Source organism: Eleutherodactylus coqui, chromosome 3 (assembly GCF_035609145.1).
Source record: "Eleutherodactylus coqui strain aEleCoq1 chromosome 3, aEleCoq1.hap1, whole genome shotgun sequence".
Lineage (NCBI taxonomy): Eukaryota > Metazoa > Chordata > Amphibia > Anura > Eleutherodactylidae > Eleutherodactylus > Eleutherodactylus coqui.
Genome location: NC_089839.1, coordinates 190,084,593 through 190,104,819, shown reverse-complemented (window position 1 = coordinate 190,104,819; position 20,227 = coordinate 190,084,593). Strand labels below are relative to the sequence as shown.

The 20,227-nt window shown below is 44.8% G+C and overlaps 1 protein-coding gene across 1 annotated transcript in view; it reads left to right on the top strand.

The window, feature by feature from the left end:
* The window catches only part of TAFA4 (TAFA chemokine like family member 4), a 128,297-nt gene extending 119,536 nt beyond the window's left edge, over window positions 1–8,761 (top strand). The window contains exon 6 of the mRNA XM_066594924.1: window positions 8,690–8,761. Within this exon, the coding sequence (XP_066451021.1) occupies window positions 8,690–8,701 (12 nt within the window). The 3' untranslated portion in view covers window positions 8,702–8,761. The remainder of the gene's footprint in view (window positions 1–8,689) is intronic.
* Window positions 8,762–20,227: the final 11,466 nt, after the last annotated feature.

Below are 20,227 nucleotides of genomic sequence, written 5' to 3'. Positions count from 1 at the left end.
CTGAGGTAGTAATGTTGTGCTTAACCCTTTCCAATCCAATTTGTATATGGTTTTCCTAGGGGGCTTACTCTTTTTCTGCCGTTATACAACGGCGCTATATGCTGGCTAAAGCCAGTACTGCATGAGCTGACACGTAGGATAGGCTCCGACAGCAGAGAGGCTGGCAATATACAGTAAGAGAACCCCGACGGACGTCTACCAACAATGGAGCTGTACAGCCTTAAACCCTAATGTCTTCACAGGTCAGACAGTGGACTGGAAAGGGTTAATGCAGGTGGGTTTCGGCCCACACTGCATGCCCCAGTCAGACTGGGTTTCTTTATAAGTGGAAACAGATGCATTTATAATTCCCTGTGGACCCACAGCATGGGTGGGTGCCAGGAAGCCACCGGCGGTACATAGAAATATCCCATTGCATTGCCCAACACAGCTGAGGTAGTAATGTCGTGCGTAATACAGGTGGGCTTCGGCCCACACTGCATGCCCCAGTCAGACTGGGGTTCTTTAGAAGTGTACAGATGTATTAAAAACTCCGTGTGCACCTACAGCATGGGTGGCTCCCTGGAACCCACCGGCGGTACATAAAAATATCCCATTGCATTGCCCAACACAGCTGAGGTAACGTCAGCTGTAATGCAGGTGGGCTAAAAATTAATTTGATTACACTGTAGGCGAGGGCCCACAAAAATTGCTGTATCAACAGTACTAATGTACATCCCAAAAATTGGCCATGGCCAGCCAAGAGGGCAGGTGAAACCCATTAATCGCTTTGGTTAATGTGGCTTAAGTGGTAACTAGGCCTGGAGGCAGCCCAGTGTAACGAAAAATTGGTTCAAGTTAAAGTTCCAACGCTTTTAAGCGCATTGAAACTTATAAAAATTGTTCAGAAAAATTATTTGAGTGAGCCTTGTGGCCCTAAGAAAAATTGCCCGTTCAGCGTGATTACGTGAGGTTTCAGGAGGAGGAGCAGGAGGAGGAGGAGGAGGAATATTAGACACAGATTGATGAAGCAGAAATGTCCCCGTTTTGGATGGTGAGAGAGAACGTAGCTTCCATCCGCGGGTGCAGCCTACGTATTGCTTACGTATCGCTGCTGTCCGCTGGTGGAGAACAGAAGTCTGGGGAAATCCAGCCTTTGTTCATCTTGATGAGTGTTAGCCTGTCGGCACTGTCGGTTGACAAGCGGCTACGCTTATCTGTGATGATTCCCCCAGCCGCACTAAACACCCTTTCCGACAAGACGCTAGCCGCAGGACAAGCAAGCACCTCCAGGGCATACAGCGCTAGTTCAGGCCACGTGTCCAGCTTCGACACCCAGTAGTTGTAGGGGGCAGAGGCGTCACCAAGGATGGTCGTGCGATCCGCTACGTACTCCCTCACCATCCTTTTACAGTGCTCCCGCCGACTCAGCCGTGACTGGGGAGCGGTGACACAGTCTTGGTGGGGAGCCATAAAGCTGGCCAGGCCCTTAAAGACTGTTGCACTGCCTGGGATGTACATGCTGCTCGATCTACGCACATCCCCTGCTACCTTGCCCTCGGTACTGCGCCTTCTGCCACTAGCGCTGTCGGCTGGGAATTTTACCATCAGCTTGTCCGCAAGGGTCCTGTGGTATAGCAACACTCTCGAACCCCTTTCCTCTTCGGGAATCAGAGTGGGCAGGTTCTCCTTATACCGTGGATCGAGCAGTGTGTACACCCAGTAATGCGTCGTGGCCAGAATGCGTGCAACGCGAGGGTCACGAGAAAGGCATCCTAACATGAAGTCAGCCATGTGTGCCAGGGTACCTGTACGCAACACATGGCTGTCTTCACTAGGAAGATCACTTTCAGGATCCTCCTCCTCCTCCTCCTCCTCCTCAGGCCATACACGCTGAAAGGATGACAGGCAATCAGCCGGTGTACCGTCAGCAGTGGCCCAAGCTGTCTCTTCCCCCTCCTCCTCATCCTCCTCATGCTCCTCCTCCTCCTCCTGTACGCGCTGAGAAATAGACAGGAGGGTGCCCTGACTATCCAGCGGCATACTGTCTTCCCCCACCCCCGTTTCCGAGCGCAAAGCAGCTGCCTTTATGGTTTGCAGGGAATTTCTCAAGATGCATAGCAGAGGAATGGTGACGCTAATGATTGTAGCATCGCCGCTCACCACCTGGGTAGACTGCTCAAAATTACCAAGGACACGGCAGATGTCTGCCAACCAGGCCCACTCTTCTGAAAGGAATTGAGGAGGCTGACTCCCACTGCGCCGCCCATGTTGGAGTTGGTATTCGACTATAGCTCTACGTTGTTCATAGAGCCTGGCCAACATGTGGAGCGTAGAGTTCCACCGTGTGGGCACGTCGCACAGCAGTCGGTGCACTGGCAGCTTAAAGTGATGTTGCAGGGTGCGCAGGGTGGCAGCGTCCGTGTGGGACTTGCGAAAATGTGCGCAGAGCCGGCGCGCCTTTACGAGCAGGTCTGACAAGCGTGGGTAGCTTTTCAGAAAGCGCTGAACCACCAAATTAAAGACGTGGGCCAGGCATGGCACGTGCGTGAGGCTGCCGAGCTGCAGAGCCGCCACCAGGTTACGGCCGTTGTCACACACGACCATGCCCGGTTGGAGGCTCAGCGGCGCAAGCCAGCGGTCGGTCTGCTGTGTCAGACCCTGCAGCAGTTCGTGGGCCGTGTGCCTCTTATCGCCTAAGCTGAGTAGTTTCAGCACGGCCTGCTGACGCTTACCCACCGCTGTGCTGCCACACCGCGCGACACCGACTGCTGGCGACATGCTGCTGCTAACACATCTTGATTGCGAGACAGAGGAGGAGGAGGAGGAGGAGGAGGGTGCTTTAGTGGAGGAAGCATACACCTCCGCAGATACCACCACCGAGCTGGGGCCCGCAATTCTGGGGGTGGGTAGGACATGAGCGGTCCCAGGCTCTGACTCTGTCCCAGCCTCCACTAAATTCACCCAATGTGCCGTCAGGGAGATGTAGTGGCCCTGCCCGCCTGTGCTTGTCCACGTGTCCGTAGTTAAGTGGACCGTGGCAGTAACCGCGTTGGTGAGGGCGCGTACAATGTTGCGGGAGACGTGGTCGTGCAGGGCTGGGACGGCACATCGGGAAAAGTAGTGGCGACTGGGAACTGAGTAGCGCGGGGCCGCCGCCTCCATGATACTTTTGAAGGACTCCGTTTCCACAACCCTATACGGCAGCATCTCAAGGCTGATGAATTTTGCTATGCGGACGGTTAACGTTTGAGCGTGCGGGTGCGTGGCGGCGTACTTGCGCTTGCGCTCCAACAGTTGCGCAAGCGACGGCTGGACGGTGCGCTGAACTACACTGCTGGATGGGGCCGAGGACAGCGGAGGTGAGGGTGTGGGTGCAGGCCAGGAGACGGTAGTGCCTGTGTCCTGAGAGAGGGGTTGCATCTCAGTGGCAGGTTGGGGCACAGGGGGAGAGGCAGGGGTGCAAACCGGAGGCGCTGAACGGCCTTCATCCCACCTTGCGGGGTGCTTGGCCATCATATGTCTGCGCATGGTGGTGGTGGTGAGGCTGTTGATGTTGGCTCCCCGGCTGAGCTTTGCGCGACAAAGGTTGCACACCACTGTTCGTCGGTCGTCAGGCGTCTCTGTGAAAAACTGCCAGACCTTAGAGCACCTCGGCCTCTGCAGGGTGGCATGGCGTGAGGGGGCGCTTTGGGAAACACTTGGTGGATTATTCGGTCTGGCCCTGCCTCTACCCCTGGCCACCGCACTGCCTCTTGCAACCTGCCCTGCTGATGCCCTTGACTCCCCCTCTGAAGACATGTCCTCCTGAGTAAGCGTTGCACACCAGGTGGGGTCAGTCACCTCATCGTCCTGCTGCTCTTCCTCCGAATCCTCTGTGCGCTGCTCCCTCGGACTTACTGCCCTTACTACTACCTCACTGCAAGACAACTGTGTCTGATCGTCATCGTCCTCCTCACCCACAGAAAGTTGTTGAGACAGTTGGCGGAAGTCCCCAGCCTCTTCCCCCGGACCCCGGGAACTTTCAAATGGTTGGGCATCAGTGACGATAAACTCCTCTGGTGGGAGAGGAACCGCTGCTGCCCAATCTAAGCAGGGGCCCGAGAACAGTTCCTGGGAGTGTTCCCGCTCCTGAGCAGGTGTTATTGTGGTGGAGTGAGGAGGCTGGGAGGAAGGAGGAGCAGCAGACAGAGGATTCGGATTGGCAGCAGTGGACGGCGCAGAACTGCGGGTAGACGATAGGTTGCTCGAAGCACTTTCTGCCATCCAGGACAGGACCTGCTCACACTGCTCATTTTCTAATAACCGTCTCCCGCGTGGACCCATTAATTGGGCGATGAATGTGGGGACACCAGAAACGTGCCTCTCTCCTAATCGCGCAGCAGTCGGCTGCGACACACCTGGATCAGGAGCTTGGCCTGTGCCCACACCCTGACTTGGCCCTCCGCGTCCTCGGCCGCGTCCACGTCCTCTAGGCCTACCCCTACCCCTCAGCATGCTGTATTACCAGTGATTTGATTTCACAGGCAGCTAATAAATTGGCGCAAGACTGCAGGCCAAATATAATTTTTCCCCTTTTTTGAAAACGAAAGGCCCCACTGCCTCTAGTGAATGAATAATCTAAGTTTAATAACTGTGCTGTTTTCCTGCTAATGTGTCACAGAACGTGAGGGTAGCAGAGTTATTAACTGTGCCAGAGCAGGTATTTTTTTTCCCAATTAAGGAAAGCAAATGGCGAAGCCAGGAGTAAAACGTAGCTGGGTGCGTCTGATTTTTACAGGTTGCACACGCAGCCGACACGTGTCCACCGCCCTTGGGACGGACAGAGGCAGGACAAATAGAATTATTTTCCGTTTTTTTGCACCAAAAGGCAGCACTGCGTATATTCTATGAACATGAGAAGTTTAATAACTGTGCTGTTTTCCTGCTAACGTGTCACAGAACGTGAGGGTAGCAGAGTTATTAACTGTGGCAGAGCAGGTATTTTTTTTCCCAATTAAGGAAAGCAAATGGCGAAGCCAGGAGTAAAACGTAGCTGGGTGCGTCTGATTTTTACAGGTTGCACACGCAGCCGACACGTGTCCACCGCCCTTAGGACGGACAGAGGCAGGACAAATAGAATTATTTTCCGTTTTTTTGCACCAAAAGGCAGCACTGCGTATATTCTATGAACATGAGAAGTTTAATAACTGTGCTGTTTTCCTGCTAATGTGTCACAGAACGTGAGGGTAGCAGAGTTATTAACTGTGGCAGAGCAGGTATTTTTTTTCCCAATTAAGGAAAGCAAATGGCGAAGCCAGGAGTAAAACGTAGCTGGGTGCGTCTGATTTTTACAGGTTGCACACGCAGCCGACACGTGTCCACCGCCCTTAGGACGGACAGAGGCAGGACAAATAGAATTATTTTCCGTTTTTTTGCACCAAAAGGCAGCACTGCGTATATTCTATGAACATGAGAAGTTTAATAACTGTGCTGTTTTCCTGCTAATGTGTCACAGAACGTGAGGGTAGCAGAGTTATTAACTGTGGCAGAGCAGGTATTTTTTTTCCCAATTAAGGAAAGCAAATGGCGAAGCCAGGAGTAAAACGTAGCTGGGTGCGTCTGATTTTTACAGGTTGCACACGCAGCCGACACGTGTCCACCGCCCTTAGGACGGACAGAGACAGGACAAATAGAATTATTTTCACTTGTTTTACAAGCAAAAGGCAGCACTGCGTATATTCAATGAATAATAACTGTGTTGTGGCCCTGCCTATACAATTCTTTCCCTGCAGTATCAATGGAGGGTGGAATGCTCTGCAGAGGCGATTTTGAGAAGCAAAAAAAAATGCAGCACAGCTAACAGCAGCCTGGACAGTACTGCACACGGATAAATATGGCCCTAGAAAGGACCGTTGAGGTTCTTGAAGGCTACACTCACTCCTAACACTCTCCCTGCCTATGCAGCACTTCTGTCCCTAATGCCGGGTGCAACGCTCTGCAGAGCCGATTTTGAGAAAAAAAAAATTGCCACTGCTAACAGCAGCCAACACACAGCTATCAGTGGCCCTAATAAGGACCTTTGGGGGGTCTTGAAGCCTACACTAACTACCAATTCTTTCCCTACAGCAGCTTCGGTACAAACAGCACTGTCCCTCATCTAACTCACACGGCATCTGAGGCGAACCGCGGGAGGGGCCGACTTTTATGTTCGGGTGACACCTGATCTTCCCAGCCACTCACAGCAGGGGGGTGGTATAGGGCTTGAACGTCACAGGGGGAAGTTGTAATGCCTTCCCTGTCTTTCAATTGGCCAAAAAAAGCGCGCTAACGTCTCAGGGAAGGAAGTGAAAGTAACCAGAACACCGCATGGTGTTCGTTACGAATAACGAACATCCCGAACACCCTAATATTCGCACGAATATCAAGCTCGGAAGAACACGTTCGCTCATCTCTAGTAATTAAGTTTTCAAAAGGTTTTTTAAAATACACCAGGTTCTCATTACCTGCTCATTTGCTGCTTTTTACACCCTGTTTTATGCCTGTAAATTCTGATTTTCAGGTGGTCTTCACCATTTTTCTGCTTTTCTGCTGTTTGCAGTCCACTTCATGCAGGAGACATGTACCAAGCCTAGCATTCGGCCAGTAGTTCACTGTACTGCACTTCCTGACTTCCCATATTGCATAGCACAGTCTGTCATCCAATCAGCAGGGAGGCAGTATCTGAATGCTAGCTTCTCTGCTTTCCCAGGATGATTTGGCCATTCAGGGCGCCCACCCACTGGCGTTTTTTTTCCCTGCGAAATTCGCAGCATTTTTTTATCTGCAGGGGTCTATGGGACTTGTAATGTTAAAATCGCGATCGCGCAAAATCGCGATTTCGCTGTAAATTGCGATTTTGCGCGATCGCGATTTTAACATTACAAGTCCCATAGACCCCTGCAGAGAAAAAAATGCTGCGAATTTCGCAGGGGAAAAAAACGCCAGTGGGTGGGCACCCTCAGGGACATTGTGGCCAAATGGTTAGTAAGTCCAGTATAATATGTGTAGACAAACATGCTGCAAAAGGAGAGACAGAGATAGTGGAGATCGTTATCACAGTGTCTGCAGATCTGTCAGCCTGTAGCCTCTGAGTGAGTGGGAAGATAGCTCTTTCCCCTGTTGCTAAGAAAATATCTCTGTTTTCTTGTTACTACAGAAGCTCTGTACCTAATGACAGGCAGTGGATTGCAGAGAAGCTGGAAGGGAGACCCCTAGTGGCAGCCAATACAAATGTGATTTACAGTGGTAAAGCAGCAAAATTTGTAATGAAAGTATATTACAAAAATGATGAGACTAACATAAGCTAGTAGATAAGCATACGTTGTCTGAAAAGTTGATGCCCCTTTAACTAAAATGGGTTACAAATATTCCACTTTTTTTGCATAGCAACACTTTAATATGAACATGAAGAAGCTGTTTTCTTGCGGCAATGCGATTTTCTGAAGTCATGTGAATTTTTCCATATTCTATTTCACTCTGGATGCACACATTTTTACTTAGACATTCGCCTTGCGTGAAGAAAATACATTATATTTGATATGACAAGAAAAATATGCCTAAACTCTGCTGTCTCTTCCTTATTTTCTACTTGCACGCCTCATAGTTATGAGAAGGGACACGGGTGCATCTACATGAGCACAGTAAAGTAGTTTAATGAATAATAAGTGGGCAAATAGATATGCAGGAGAATACTACTTTTTATACAAAGTTTACGATCAACGCAGATGGCAAAATATTGGGAGTCTGTCGGCTAACGCATATTATCGCCGCTTTCGGGATCTTTCATGGGCTTAGCTGTAAAATAGGTCTCTAGAAGAAAAAAAGTTTTGCACAGTAAAAAGTTATTTTCATCATTAGGTGGTTACTGCAATGAAATTACTAGATGATACATCGGGATGAGACTATACCGGTCTCATGTTTTAAAATTGAAAAGCAGCCTTATTGCCCGCAGCAACCACTCAAAGCTCAGAGTTACTGGAACAATAAGCTATAATTCTAATTTGTTGCTATGGGCAACAAGACAACAGCAAATTTTTGGAATATTAGCCCAGCCCTTGTTTACCGCCCCTTAAAGGGCTTGCCCAGGACTTTTACTATTGAGGACTTATCCTCAGAATAGATTAGAGTAGTTGATTCGCTGCTTGAGATCCCCGTCAGTCAGCAGTTCCCTGGACCATTGTCAGTGCAGACAGAACTGGAAGCAAGTAGCACTATATGTATAGTAGCGGCCTAGGTTGGTACTGCATGTGAACTATACCACCTCAGTGGTGGGCGAGCCAAGGGATGGCACACTGGGGACATCCCGGATTGTGTGCCTTCCATAGGGCTGGAGTAGTGCAACAGGGAATGAGTCTGGACGAAGGCCCAATCACAGGCATTTTCCGCATACAAATAGTGTCCCCCACCCTTAACAATGCATTTAAAGGGCCTTTTGCTTGCATTGTTAAGGGTGGGGGACCCTATTTATGCCCACCTGAACATTTGTTTGTCCAATGATAGTGCTGTGTAAAAGGGCCAACAATCAAATAATGGATGAGAAAACACTCATTCCTTGGCAGATCAGTTCGTCTTTGCACATCTCCCCATGTAAACTGGGAGATATGCAGCCAACCAAAGATACCGGTAGCTGTATAGGGGTAAACGATCATTTGTATTTACATTTGTTATTATTTTCCATCTCTCTTTGCAGGTAACACGGTAGCAAACAGAAAACCAGACCACAGAGGAAAGCATTGTCGCACCTCCCTGACAATATGTGCACTCAATCTCCCTTTTGGACTGTGAGACTTATCTTTTTAGGAATTGTGCTAACGAATAGGAACATTTTCACCCTATTTTTCTGCTCATCCACAGGAGCTTTAAAAAAAAAAGACCAAAAACCTGATCAATGTAATATCTGCTGACAGCAGTGACTGAATTTTTAGTAATTATAAAGAACGATGTGGACTCAATCTCCGGATTTGATTTATCTCTTCAAATATTGAGATGCAAGAATGCTTCATTGAATTTTTGGAAGTTTGAAGATAAAAGTTTAAAATGAAACATTTCACTATTTTAACTGTTTCCACGTGTAAAACCATTATTGTAATATATCACATGAATGGACAAAGGACATTATTGGAAATTGCCCATGTTGCCTATGGACAGGTGAAGAGGTCATTTTATCGGCTTAATCCCTATCATGATGCAATTTTAGGTATTGTGGGCCCACAATGGTAAATTGATTATGTTCTCGACAACTGATCATACAGCCCACTTTGAATTAGTATAGGGGAAATCCACCTAAGAAATGATATTCAGACACATCATTGAGATATTAGAAGACCTTCACCAATTTCAATAATGTAGACACCAGAAACTTCCATCACAAAAATCCGACACAGCATTTATCACAAGGCCACTCAATCAATGGTCCTTTGGTTTGCTGTCTCATTAAATGTAATCTCTGAGAGGTGCCCAAGGAATCCCTCAGATGCTTTGAGAAACTAAAGACATTGAAGGACTACACCAATAAAAAATTCTACCCAGAACATGATAGAAGGCCATTTTTGTTTGGATTTGTACTTTGAAAACAGTAAATGTAGCCATGTATGACTATCAGCTCTAGCTTGATGCTGTAGTCAAGTTGCAGACCATAGTCTGATTTGGTCATGTAGTTTCTGACGTTCATTCTTGGTACTGAACATGAGGCCTTGCAGGCTCCTTGACCAAGTTCATATCCAATAGGACAAGCAGTGGTCTTCTTGTTTCAGATAGGACTTTGCTAAAAGGTTGGTTTGGGTTTGTGTCAAACCAAGATTTCAGCAAAGTTCTACCCTAAACAGGACTCTACTGCTTCAGTTTGCTCAACACTAGTCCTGGACACTGGTATATAGAACTGTCTAAGAGCCATGAAAGCTATGTGACAATGTTATATACCAGTTTTAGGGGTTTTGGTGAACTTCTGGGTCGGTTAAAACTAATTTGGACCAAACCAAACTTTTGCAAAAGTTCAGCGAACCAGTGAAACTGAACTTTTCAAAAGTTCACTTATCACTACAAATTACTCTCTTGAAAGTCATTAGGAGTCCATCACCTTTGCCAGAGTTCAGTTTCTATGGCCCATTAATGAAGATGCATCTACAATCAAAACCTGAAAGATCCTTCATATTCAGACCAAGATCTCCATAATAACATCAATCCAGGCATAGAGAAAGAACACAGGCTAATGGCCCCCAAATTACTATTTTACATGATGAGAATCTCCCATTGCTGTCTAGTGATGCCCATAAAGATGTTTGTTAAGCCTTATATACCCACTACTTTACTATCCAAGAACGTGTTCTTCTCTTTGATAGTGATCACAATATCACCTATCAAAGTCATGATTAGACTTGGGGGCATAGCTTACGAGGAGCGCAGAATTAGCAGTCACACACAGGCCCTGGAGCCTCAGGGACTCACTAGCCCCTCTGCCACGTAAGAAGACACCAGTAGTTTAAATGGCACATGTTACGTGGGGGTCCTGATACAGAGTTTGCGTTGGGGCCTAGGAGCTTTTAAGTGACGCCCTTGACTAGACTATCAAGAATCAATTGACATGTCTGAGATTTCCTTGGGGCACCTAGCCCTGGATCAGATTCCAACCAGAACCCACCAAGTTCCATAATTTTAGGATGCAACTTTTTAAAGGGGTATTCTTATGTTAGACAGAATTTGTCTGAAATGTCTGATGGATGCGGATCACACACATCTATCTCTAGAACGGGGGTCTTAGTTACGGAAACAGCATAGCACAGCCAGCTTTGGCTGTTTCTGTAATGTTGGCCAACTCTATTTTACTAGCAGTCACTTCAACAGGCTGCATAGGGGTTCGAGGCACCCTTGTTCTGAAAATAGATGTAGATCGCAGAGCTGAGACTCAGATCTATCAGACACTTATGTCATACCCTGTGGATAGGAAAACCCATTTAAAGAGACGCTACACCTAAAGTCTACCTTATTCATATTGCTTGTGCAGTTGAATGCTATCTTCTGGACAGTCTAGAAAGAACCCCTGCCTCATGATCATTACTTTATCCTACATATCTTCAAACACATTTACATTTATGGACTTTAGGTTTAATGTCTCTTTAATAAACTTGCTCTTAGGGTCACTACTGACATATAATACCTTATGGTATGAAACAGTGAACCGATAGGATTTAAGGAACACTTTGGTTAAATCGGAATTACCCTGTGGGTGCAGAGCATGACAAAGATATGATCAATGAAATTCTTTGAATCCCTATGTCATTCTCCACCCTCTTATGTCCAAGCATGACACACTAAGGGTTTTTCTGGAGTTTTTCTTTAAAATTGGTTCTGCTGAAAAAAAACAGGCAACAAGCAACTTCTACTGGATGCAAGTGGTAATTGCATATAAAGGTGTTGTCCACAATTAGAAAAACATGGATGCTTTCTTCCAAAAACATTGGTCCATAAACTTTGTCTGTTGTTGCAGCTTAGCTCCATTAAAGGGATTGTCTAGGAGTTTTGCTATTGATGACCTATGCTTACAATAAGTCATCAATAATTGATCAGCAAAGCTCTGCCACTCGGGATCCCTGATCCTTTAGTTCACTGTTAGTGCAGTGGAGCCAGATCTCCAGATCAGTGGTCAGGGGCAGAAGTGTAATAAAATAGGCAGTTTCACTCCCGTTGAAATAAATAGAAGCAGTGCCTTCTATTGCACTCCTCATTGCGATCATTGGGCCATGACCAAACCAGGTCACTACACTCCAAACCGCGCTATCTGTTTCTAATGCTGACAGTGTACTTGGCAATCAGCTGATTGGCAGGGATTCTAAGCAGCGGACCCTCACCGATCATGAGGGTAGGTCATCAATAGTAAAAGACCCAGATAACCCCTTTAAAGTTGATGGAGCAGAGCTGCAGTACCACACCCAAACTGGTGGAATGCTATTTTTGGAAGAAAGCCCTGGACAACCCCTTTAAGATCAACTTTTTTTGACTAATGTGAGACAGGTATGATGGGAAATAGTTAAAATTATTTTTTGATGGGCTCGTTATGTTTCCTTTGCATTGTTTTAAGATTATGGTCTTTCTTTCTATCCAATTAAACAGATTACTACATATCATTTTCTATCAATCACATTTAATGTTCTTCAAACAACGGCGCAGTGCATGCACTTGATGGTTGCCCTTAAGAAAACTGTTTAGAATGAAGATAAAATGTTAGTTAGATGAGGATATGACTGTTTTCCTGAGTATATGTAGCTAGAAGTTCATATTATTTGGCAACATTCTTACGATAAATCCACCAGAATAAAGTAAGCTTTATATATTTCACGGAGCGAAACATCCATTTTTTTAATAGTCTGATATTCAAGACAATGAAGACTAGAAAACCTAAATCTGTTACCTGAGACGCCTCAGGAATTGTAGCGCGCGTTCATTGGGTTTTATCACATTCGGTATGATACTTTGATCAGATCTTATTTGTACTGCATCTTCAAAAAGCAAAAGTTTGCCTTATTCCTCTTTTATCCTTTCAACAAAGGCAGAGTTAGGCTGACCCACCACAGTACCAAAGGATCCTCTGCCTCTGACACAGCAATGGTCCACAAGGGTCCTGCCGAAGACAACCCCATTTGGAGGTGACTTTGAAGCTAATCCCTTATCACTGGGGTCTAGTTATTATAGGTTGATTCAAAAATATGTCCCGTAACAGCATCATTTATAATGCAATTAACCTCTAAGTGACCATATATATAGGTTGTTAATGGAAGTTATTAAGGCACCTTAGGCTGGGCTACCATAAAAACACAGCGGCCTAGTCTAAGGCTTCTCTCACACAAGCGTTTTTGTATAGTGTGTAGCGCTGCTTTTGCAGCACAGTACTTAACGCTGAGCAACGCTTCTATTCATTTCAATGGGGCTGTTCACATGTTTCCAATGCTGCACTTTGACAGCGATGCATGTTCTATCTTTGGCTGTTTTCAGCTCTGCGTTTCACATTGAAATGAATGGGCAGCGGTTTCAGCGCTGCCAAAAATGTGACACAACTTGGGACCGTATTTTTGGCAGCGCTAAACGCCCTAGCTACATTACCTGAGAGGGAAAATAAATCAATATTCACCTAGCAGACGCCGTCGGGTTCCTGCTTTCCATAGTTCTGTGAAGGCTTCCCCTGCACTTCTCATCCCTGACAAAGCATCTCTTTCTTGTAATGGGGATCGAAGACCCCACCTCCGACAAGAGATTGCTCTGATTGGCAAAGGCACTCGGCCAATCACAGCCATTTATTGAAAAGCTCAGCCAATCAGAGCAATCTCATGCTGGAGGCGTGGCCTTCAACCCACGTTACCAGCAAAAGATGGTCTGCTGGGAAGCCTGCACAGAGCTATGGAAAGCAGCAGCAGGGACCCGACGGTGTCTATTAGATGAGTATTGTTTTTTTTTTTATTCAGCTTCCTTGGCTGCATTTTCAATTGTGTTGAAAACACAGTCAAATTGCTGGCAAAACATGTGCCAGCACTGCTGAAAACGAAGTAAATGTAGCATTGAAAAATGCTGCGTTTCTGCAAACGCCTGTGCGAGCGAGGCCTAAGGGTGACACAAAAGTCCCATGTTTGGAAGATCTGGGCTTCAGCTCTCCTGACAGTAGAGTTTTTGCTCTAATGGCTGGATGCAGAGAAGCCTCGGATCGTGGCCATTCAACCCTTGACGTACCACGATCAATGGAGATTGTGCCTTTTAAAGGTACCTTTGCACAGGGCAATTATCACCCAAATTATCTCTGGAAACATCGAATTTGGGCATAATTGTGCTGAGAATAAATGGCCGCCGACAGGGCACTGAGCAAGAATTCGCTCACTTGTCGGAGTTGCTTGGGTTTTAGCAGAACCAAAAACCAAGCAACTATTAGTTGGTAAACAGGCAGTCGTTCAACTATGGTAGAAAAATAAAAATGTTATGGGTCTTGGAATGCAGCGATGCAAATGCACAATGGAAGGAGGAGCCCATGCTCATGTTCATCCTCTTCTCAATAAGCGGAAGTGGACTTAGCCTAAAGACCATGCAGCTATTTTCTTCTAAGGCCAAGTAGAGAAAAGTATATTCTGTTATCTTCCTATCTTAAAGGGGATTTGTGCTTTGTACAATCCCTACTTGTTAGATGGGTCCCTTGAAAGTAAGTTAATTACAAAGTATCCGCCGGCCGGGACCCCCCACAATCTGCTGTTATCTCTGGGTAAACCTAGCAGTAAGTGTTTTGTTTCCCTGCAGCACCTCCGCAGGGAAAATTCAGCATTACACTGTGCTCATTCAAATTAGTGAGTTGCTGTGTAATGCAGTACAAAACAGATTCTCCAAAGTGAGAGACACTCTTTAACTGTTCTCCACTCTGGGCAAGGGAGGAAAATCCTAATTTAGAGACTGCCCTACCATTAATTCAGAACTCCCTACTAGTGTGTGCGTTAATGAGTTTTTAGCCAACCACTTTAAGCTGAAGGATGGTGGAATAAACCAAAATGCCACTAATGTTTGATATGGGACACCCTATTCTCTTTGTAGGTGTCTACTTAATGGAATATGTCTATAGTGAACCAAGGACATGTTGGAAGTTTTAGAAGCTCTCAAAAGAGATCTATGATGCCCACCAACTGCTAGAATGAAGAGGCATGAGTTTTCTTAAGAGCACCATGCTCCTTGTATATTGGTTATGTTCATAAATGTACATTACAGTCTCATTGAATTCTACAGTGCCCATGAAGATTAGCTTAGAGGTTCTTCAGAAGTCACATGGGCCTCTTAAATTATACCTACCAATTTCAAAAATTCTTAACATTTCAAAAGTTCTTTTTAAAATGATAGGAACCCTTTAGGAAAGTCCGTGACTCTTATTTCTAACAATTAGTAGAGTTCCCTTATCATTCTATGATATGTCTGCAGTTTAGTTGATGTTATATTTATTGGCCCTGAAACTTGAATTCTTGCTGCTTTGTCCCATACGTTATTCTATGTTCTCTATACACTACACTAGAGGGCACACATACATGTGTTTTCTACTGCAGACATGGTGTTTACATAAGATTCAACATTGCCCACTATTGATGGGGTTTTATTTTATTTTTTTCTATAAAAGTTTGGTTCAGAAGACACTTATGTTTTCTAAAAATATACCAGGTTCTCTTTACCCTCTTATTTGCTGTTGTTTGCACCCCGTTTCAAGTTTATAAGTTCTGATTTTCAGGTGGCCTTTCCAATTTTTTGCTGCCCTGCTGTTTGCAATCCATTTTCAGGCCTAGCATTTTGCCAATACTTCACTGCCCTGTGATTCCTTTCCCTCACTTCACATACAGCATTGCTCTGTCTCTAGCCCAATCAGCAGGGAGGCAGTATCTAAATGCCCGCTCCTCCGCTGTCCCAGGATGATACGGGCATTCAGAGATATTGTAGCTAAATGGTTAGTAAATCAAATATAATGTGCACACACACCAGGGTTACCAACTGTCCAGAAATTCCTCGACAGCCCGTAAATATAGTTTCCAGTGTCCATGAAAAATATAAGATGTGTCTGTGATTTTGTTTTTGAGGCTGGTGGTACTTGAGCAGACTGTAATTGTCATGATTTCAAAGTTCACAATAAACACTGGTAATGAGTTTAGATCACCATCTGACCTATAAACATGTACTACTTATAATCTTCATCATTTAGTATGGTTTTCCCATGTGTCTGTAAAGAATGCTGGCTGTCTGAGATTTTTGGATAAGTTGCCCTAAAAAATAAAAAATCTGGTTTGTAACCCTGACGCACATGCACGCGCACACACAGACACACACACACACACACGTTGTAACAGCAGGAGAGGCAGAGATTGTGGAGATTACAGACACTGTGTTTGCAAATCTGTCAGTCTATGAGTGCAGGGAAGCAGCCTGTGAACATAGCAGCTTCCCCACATACCAGCCTCCCTGACACTACAGAAGCGCAATACTTAACAACAGGCAGTGGATTTCAGAGGAACTGAAAGGGTGCCACTTCAAACTTGATTCACTGTGGTAAAACAACAAAATTTGTAATGGAAGTATTACATAAACATAAGTTGTCTGAAAAGTTAGTGCCTCTTAAAAGAAATAAATATGTTGTACTATTATCCTCGGATCTGGATTTCGAAACACAAACCAATCAATCAACCAACCAACCATGTGAATTATAATACATGCATAACAGATCAGTGATATAGATTTCAACAGATTATTAGCCTTGTAGACTATCATTACACACAATCCTGGATTCTACAAGTTACCACAGAGTGCAATAAAAATGAAATAATTCCACCAAAATAAAGAAAGTAATGTGGCAGCTTAGTGGTCAGTATTGTTGTGTTGTAAGAGTTGAGTGGACCAGGCAACCACAGGACCTATAAATTCCTCCAATGGACTCAATGGCACAATAATGAGACTTATCTACACCAAGGCCCTTGACGTTCAGCAGAGGAGGGGCAGTGAAAAAGGAAATGCATTGGATCAGCTTAACTGTAGGGTGGGTTTCATGTAACCTAATGCAACATGGTTGATACCACAGAAACTTCTCTAAGATTCTACATAGGATTGCAGACAGGACCGACCTTCCGATCAATGGTTCCCGGTGAAGTACCTTCTGTGAACTCAACCATCCTTGTGTTGTACCATATAGTGCCCAAATAATACAAATCACTATACCATTCAGTGCTCAATTAACATTACCAAAAGGTGCCCAAATACAGTTACATGGCCAGATAGTCGTCTAATTACCAATGCCAAATTGATAAACTATGGATTGTAGCTCTGTATCTGAATCCGAAGTAGCTGCCTTTCCATAGGTTCAGACACCAAGTATGGTTTGGGGTGTAAGCTCTGTGTTCTGAGGCTTCAAGGCATATGGTGCCCCTTTCAATAGCAACAATATATGTGCCTTGTGCCACCAACCAGACCCTACACACTTAAAGCGTCTCTCTGGTATTGGGATAAAATTCTGTCCCAAGACAAAAGGGATGGTACCGTATATTATCTGTGGTTGTTCTTCTCTGCTGCCCTTCTGATTTGCCACTTCCAGGCATTGTATTTGGCTGTTCAAGATGGCTGCAGCAATTTTTTAACTACCTAACACACACTGTGCACTGCTCTCTGATTGGCAAGTGCTGATCCTGTGAACAGCTCTGGCCAATCAGAGAGCAGGTACAGTGCACTGGTAGTCTAACACTACCAATCCACTATGGGGATTAGTCTGAAGATTGCATTGGCCATCTTGGATGATTGAAAATGGGACTTGGCAGATCAGAGGAAGGGCAAAGAAGAACAACTGCAGTTAATGTACCCCACTCCTCCTCCGGTCCTAGGACAGAATTTTGTCCTGAAACCAGAGGTCCACTTTAAGTCCAGTTCTAACGAGGTAAGAACTAGTGAGTGAAAAATTCAGCTTTGTTACATCCGACAATTTGATGAAGTGATATTTTACCAACAAAAGTTATTTTGTTGACTATGAAAATGTGTTTTTTTCTATACATTATCAAGAGTGCCCTCTACCTAATTGTCAAGAGGCAGATTAGGTCCTGGAGATTAAGCTAGGGTGCCCTATTTCCATTTGCTTAACAATAATAAGGCGACATTTTGTTAATGCTGCCCCCTATGGGGTTCGATAATGACTACAATCAATTGTGTTCTTCATATGCTATCTCTTGTTAAGTATCCAAAGTAGAAAATGATCAACTCACCGATTGTTTAGTATTAAATAGTCTGATGAGGATTTAAAGATCTGTTCTTTTTTAAGAGAATCTAAACCGGTAATTTCCCAACTTTTGTAATGGTCTTTAGACTATTGGTTTCACATAGGTTGTGATTTTCATAAGCTACTATGTTTTCCATTCTTTCTCCCATTCAATAAAGTTACTTATTTGTCCCCACCTTTATGTGCTGTCTTCCATTTCTTTTACAAACGGTGAATTTTGTGTTGGTCAGTTTTCTACTATGATACGATACGAGTCATAGCTAGGGGTTCAGCACAAACAGGAACATTTTGAGTGAGCTCCCCAGCCCAGATAACGTATGCTTACCCCTAAAAAGTATTAATGCTCCCGAGTGACTATTAAACTCTAACAATGCCTCTGAGTACCCGATGAAAAGTAAAAGTGTCTGTAAGTGCCCACTAAATACTAATGAAGTTCCCAAGTGACCCCTAACAATAAATATTGCTTGCAAGTAACCCTTAAAAACTAATGCCCCAAATGATACTTAAATAATAACAATGTCTGTAAGTGCCCCAACATTAATAATAGTACCCCAATTTCCCCTTTAAACATAATATTCCTGAGTGTCCCTTCATAAATAATAAGACTTCCAAGCGCCCCTTCATGAAGGATAATTTCCCTGAATAACCATTAATAAATAATAATGCTCCTAATTGCCCCTTCATAAATAATAATACCCCCAAGTGCACCTTCATAACAAATAATACCCCCAAGTGCCCCTTCATAAATAATAGTGTTCCTGAGTATGTCTTCTTAAATAATAATGCCCTGAGTGCCCATGAATAAATAATGCCCCCTATGTTCCTCTTCATAAATAATCGTGCGCCCAAGTGCCCAATAATAAATATTAATGCTGCCAAATGCCTCTTCTTAAAAAATAGTGCCCCTTCAAACATAACAATGCCAACAAACAGTATAGTAACTTGTGAAAGAAGAAAAAAACTATTCAATGAATTAAATGAATGGCTGAGTGCTACCTATGATTGGCTGAGCGGTGTGACCAATCACAGGCAGCTCAGCTGTCATTCAATGAATGGCTGAGTGCTGCCTGTGATCAGACACAGCCCTTTCAGCAGGCGGGGATTTTAAACCCCCACCTGATGAAAGAACTTCATTACAGTGATGGGACCCAAGTGGCTAGACGCGCCTGAGCCCCGGCAGCGGTGGAGAGGTGAGTATATATATTTTTCTATTTTTTACACCAGATAGGAATGATTTTCAGAGAAGGGCTTATATTTAAAGAAAATCACTGCAGGACTTGCCGGCAGCAGCCGCGACCCCATTGAAAACAATACTGCACAGACCTGCATTCACACGTGTTTGTGCACGTACGTGGGCGCACAGGTTTTGTGCGCACCTATGTACGCACCAGCACGCACACGTGTGAATGAACCCTTACATTCACTTTAAGAAATGCACTCCCCTTTTGGCCCAGTGCAGATGGCACAATGCAGTTATGTCATCACACCATCTATGTCAAGACGCTGGCATCCAGCTCTTGTTTCCAGAGTGCTTTAGGCTACAGGGCTACGGAGAACGGTCTGCTGCTGTACGTTTGAACATTTTCCTATAAGATATGAAAAACATGTCCTCTTACTTGCAAAAACAGCGCCCCATCTGTCCTCAGGTTGTGTGTGATATTACAGCTCCTTTAAATATCTGCTCAGGTATTTTTCTCTACTGTGATTACAAAGGACTGAGCCGTGAAATTAGATTTCGCGGCTATTTAAAACATATTAGCACTATGCCCATCAATCAATAGGTCTAGCAAGAACTCTAGATTATGTCACTGTCATCAATTTTCGACTGTGCACTGATCTGCTATTTTTATTTTTTCAGAGAATATAAAGCACCTCATGAAGACATGCTTAATTATGTGAACGCTGCACGCCGAAGCTGCCATCAATACACTGAAGTCTGTGATGACTTTTAGCTTTTTTTTTTAAACAATAGTGCAGAATGCAAGAAAATGTACAAATTACCTGAGAGCGGAATGCAGGCTCAGGCAGATGATTCCCATGTAGAGCGGAATAGGATGACTATTTATAGGAGACCTTTTATGAAAGTTGTATCTATCAGCTCAAGAGAAATACAAGGGCTATGGTATGGAACACGAGTGTATATCCCATAGAGACAAATAGGTGGCTGCAATGAGGTCCCAACATGACATTTTTCACACTCAAATGCATAGTTTAAATAAAAAAATTGAAATTTCAAAGTTGAAACATCCAACTGGAAAAAAAAAATGTGCGCCCCCATAGTGCAGGAATCACCGAGATCTAAGATAATAAAATTAAGTGGATTCACTCACCTGGTGCTACCCGTGTCGTCAGGTGCCTGCAGCCATAGCAGAGGGAGAGCATAGGGAACAACTGCAGCCCGCTACTCCATGGTCAGGCTCTTGCAGCCAGAGCAAAAGGAGAGCAAGGGGGACCGGTTGCAGCCCGGCTCTATGC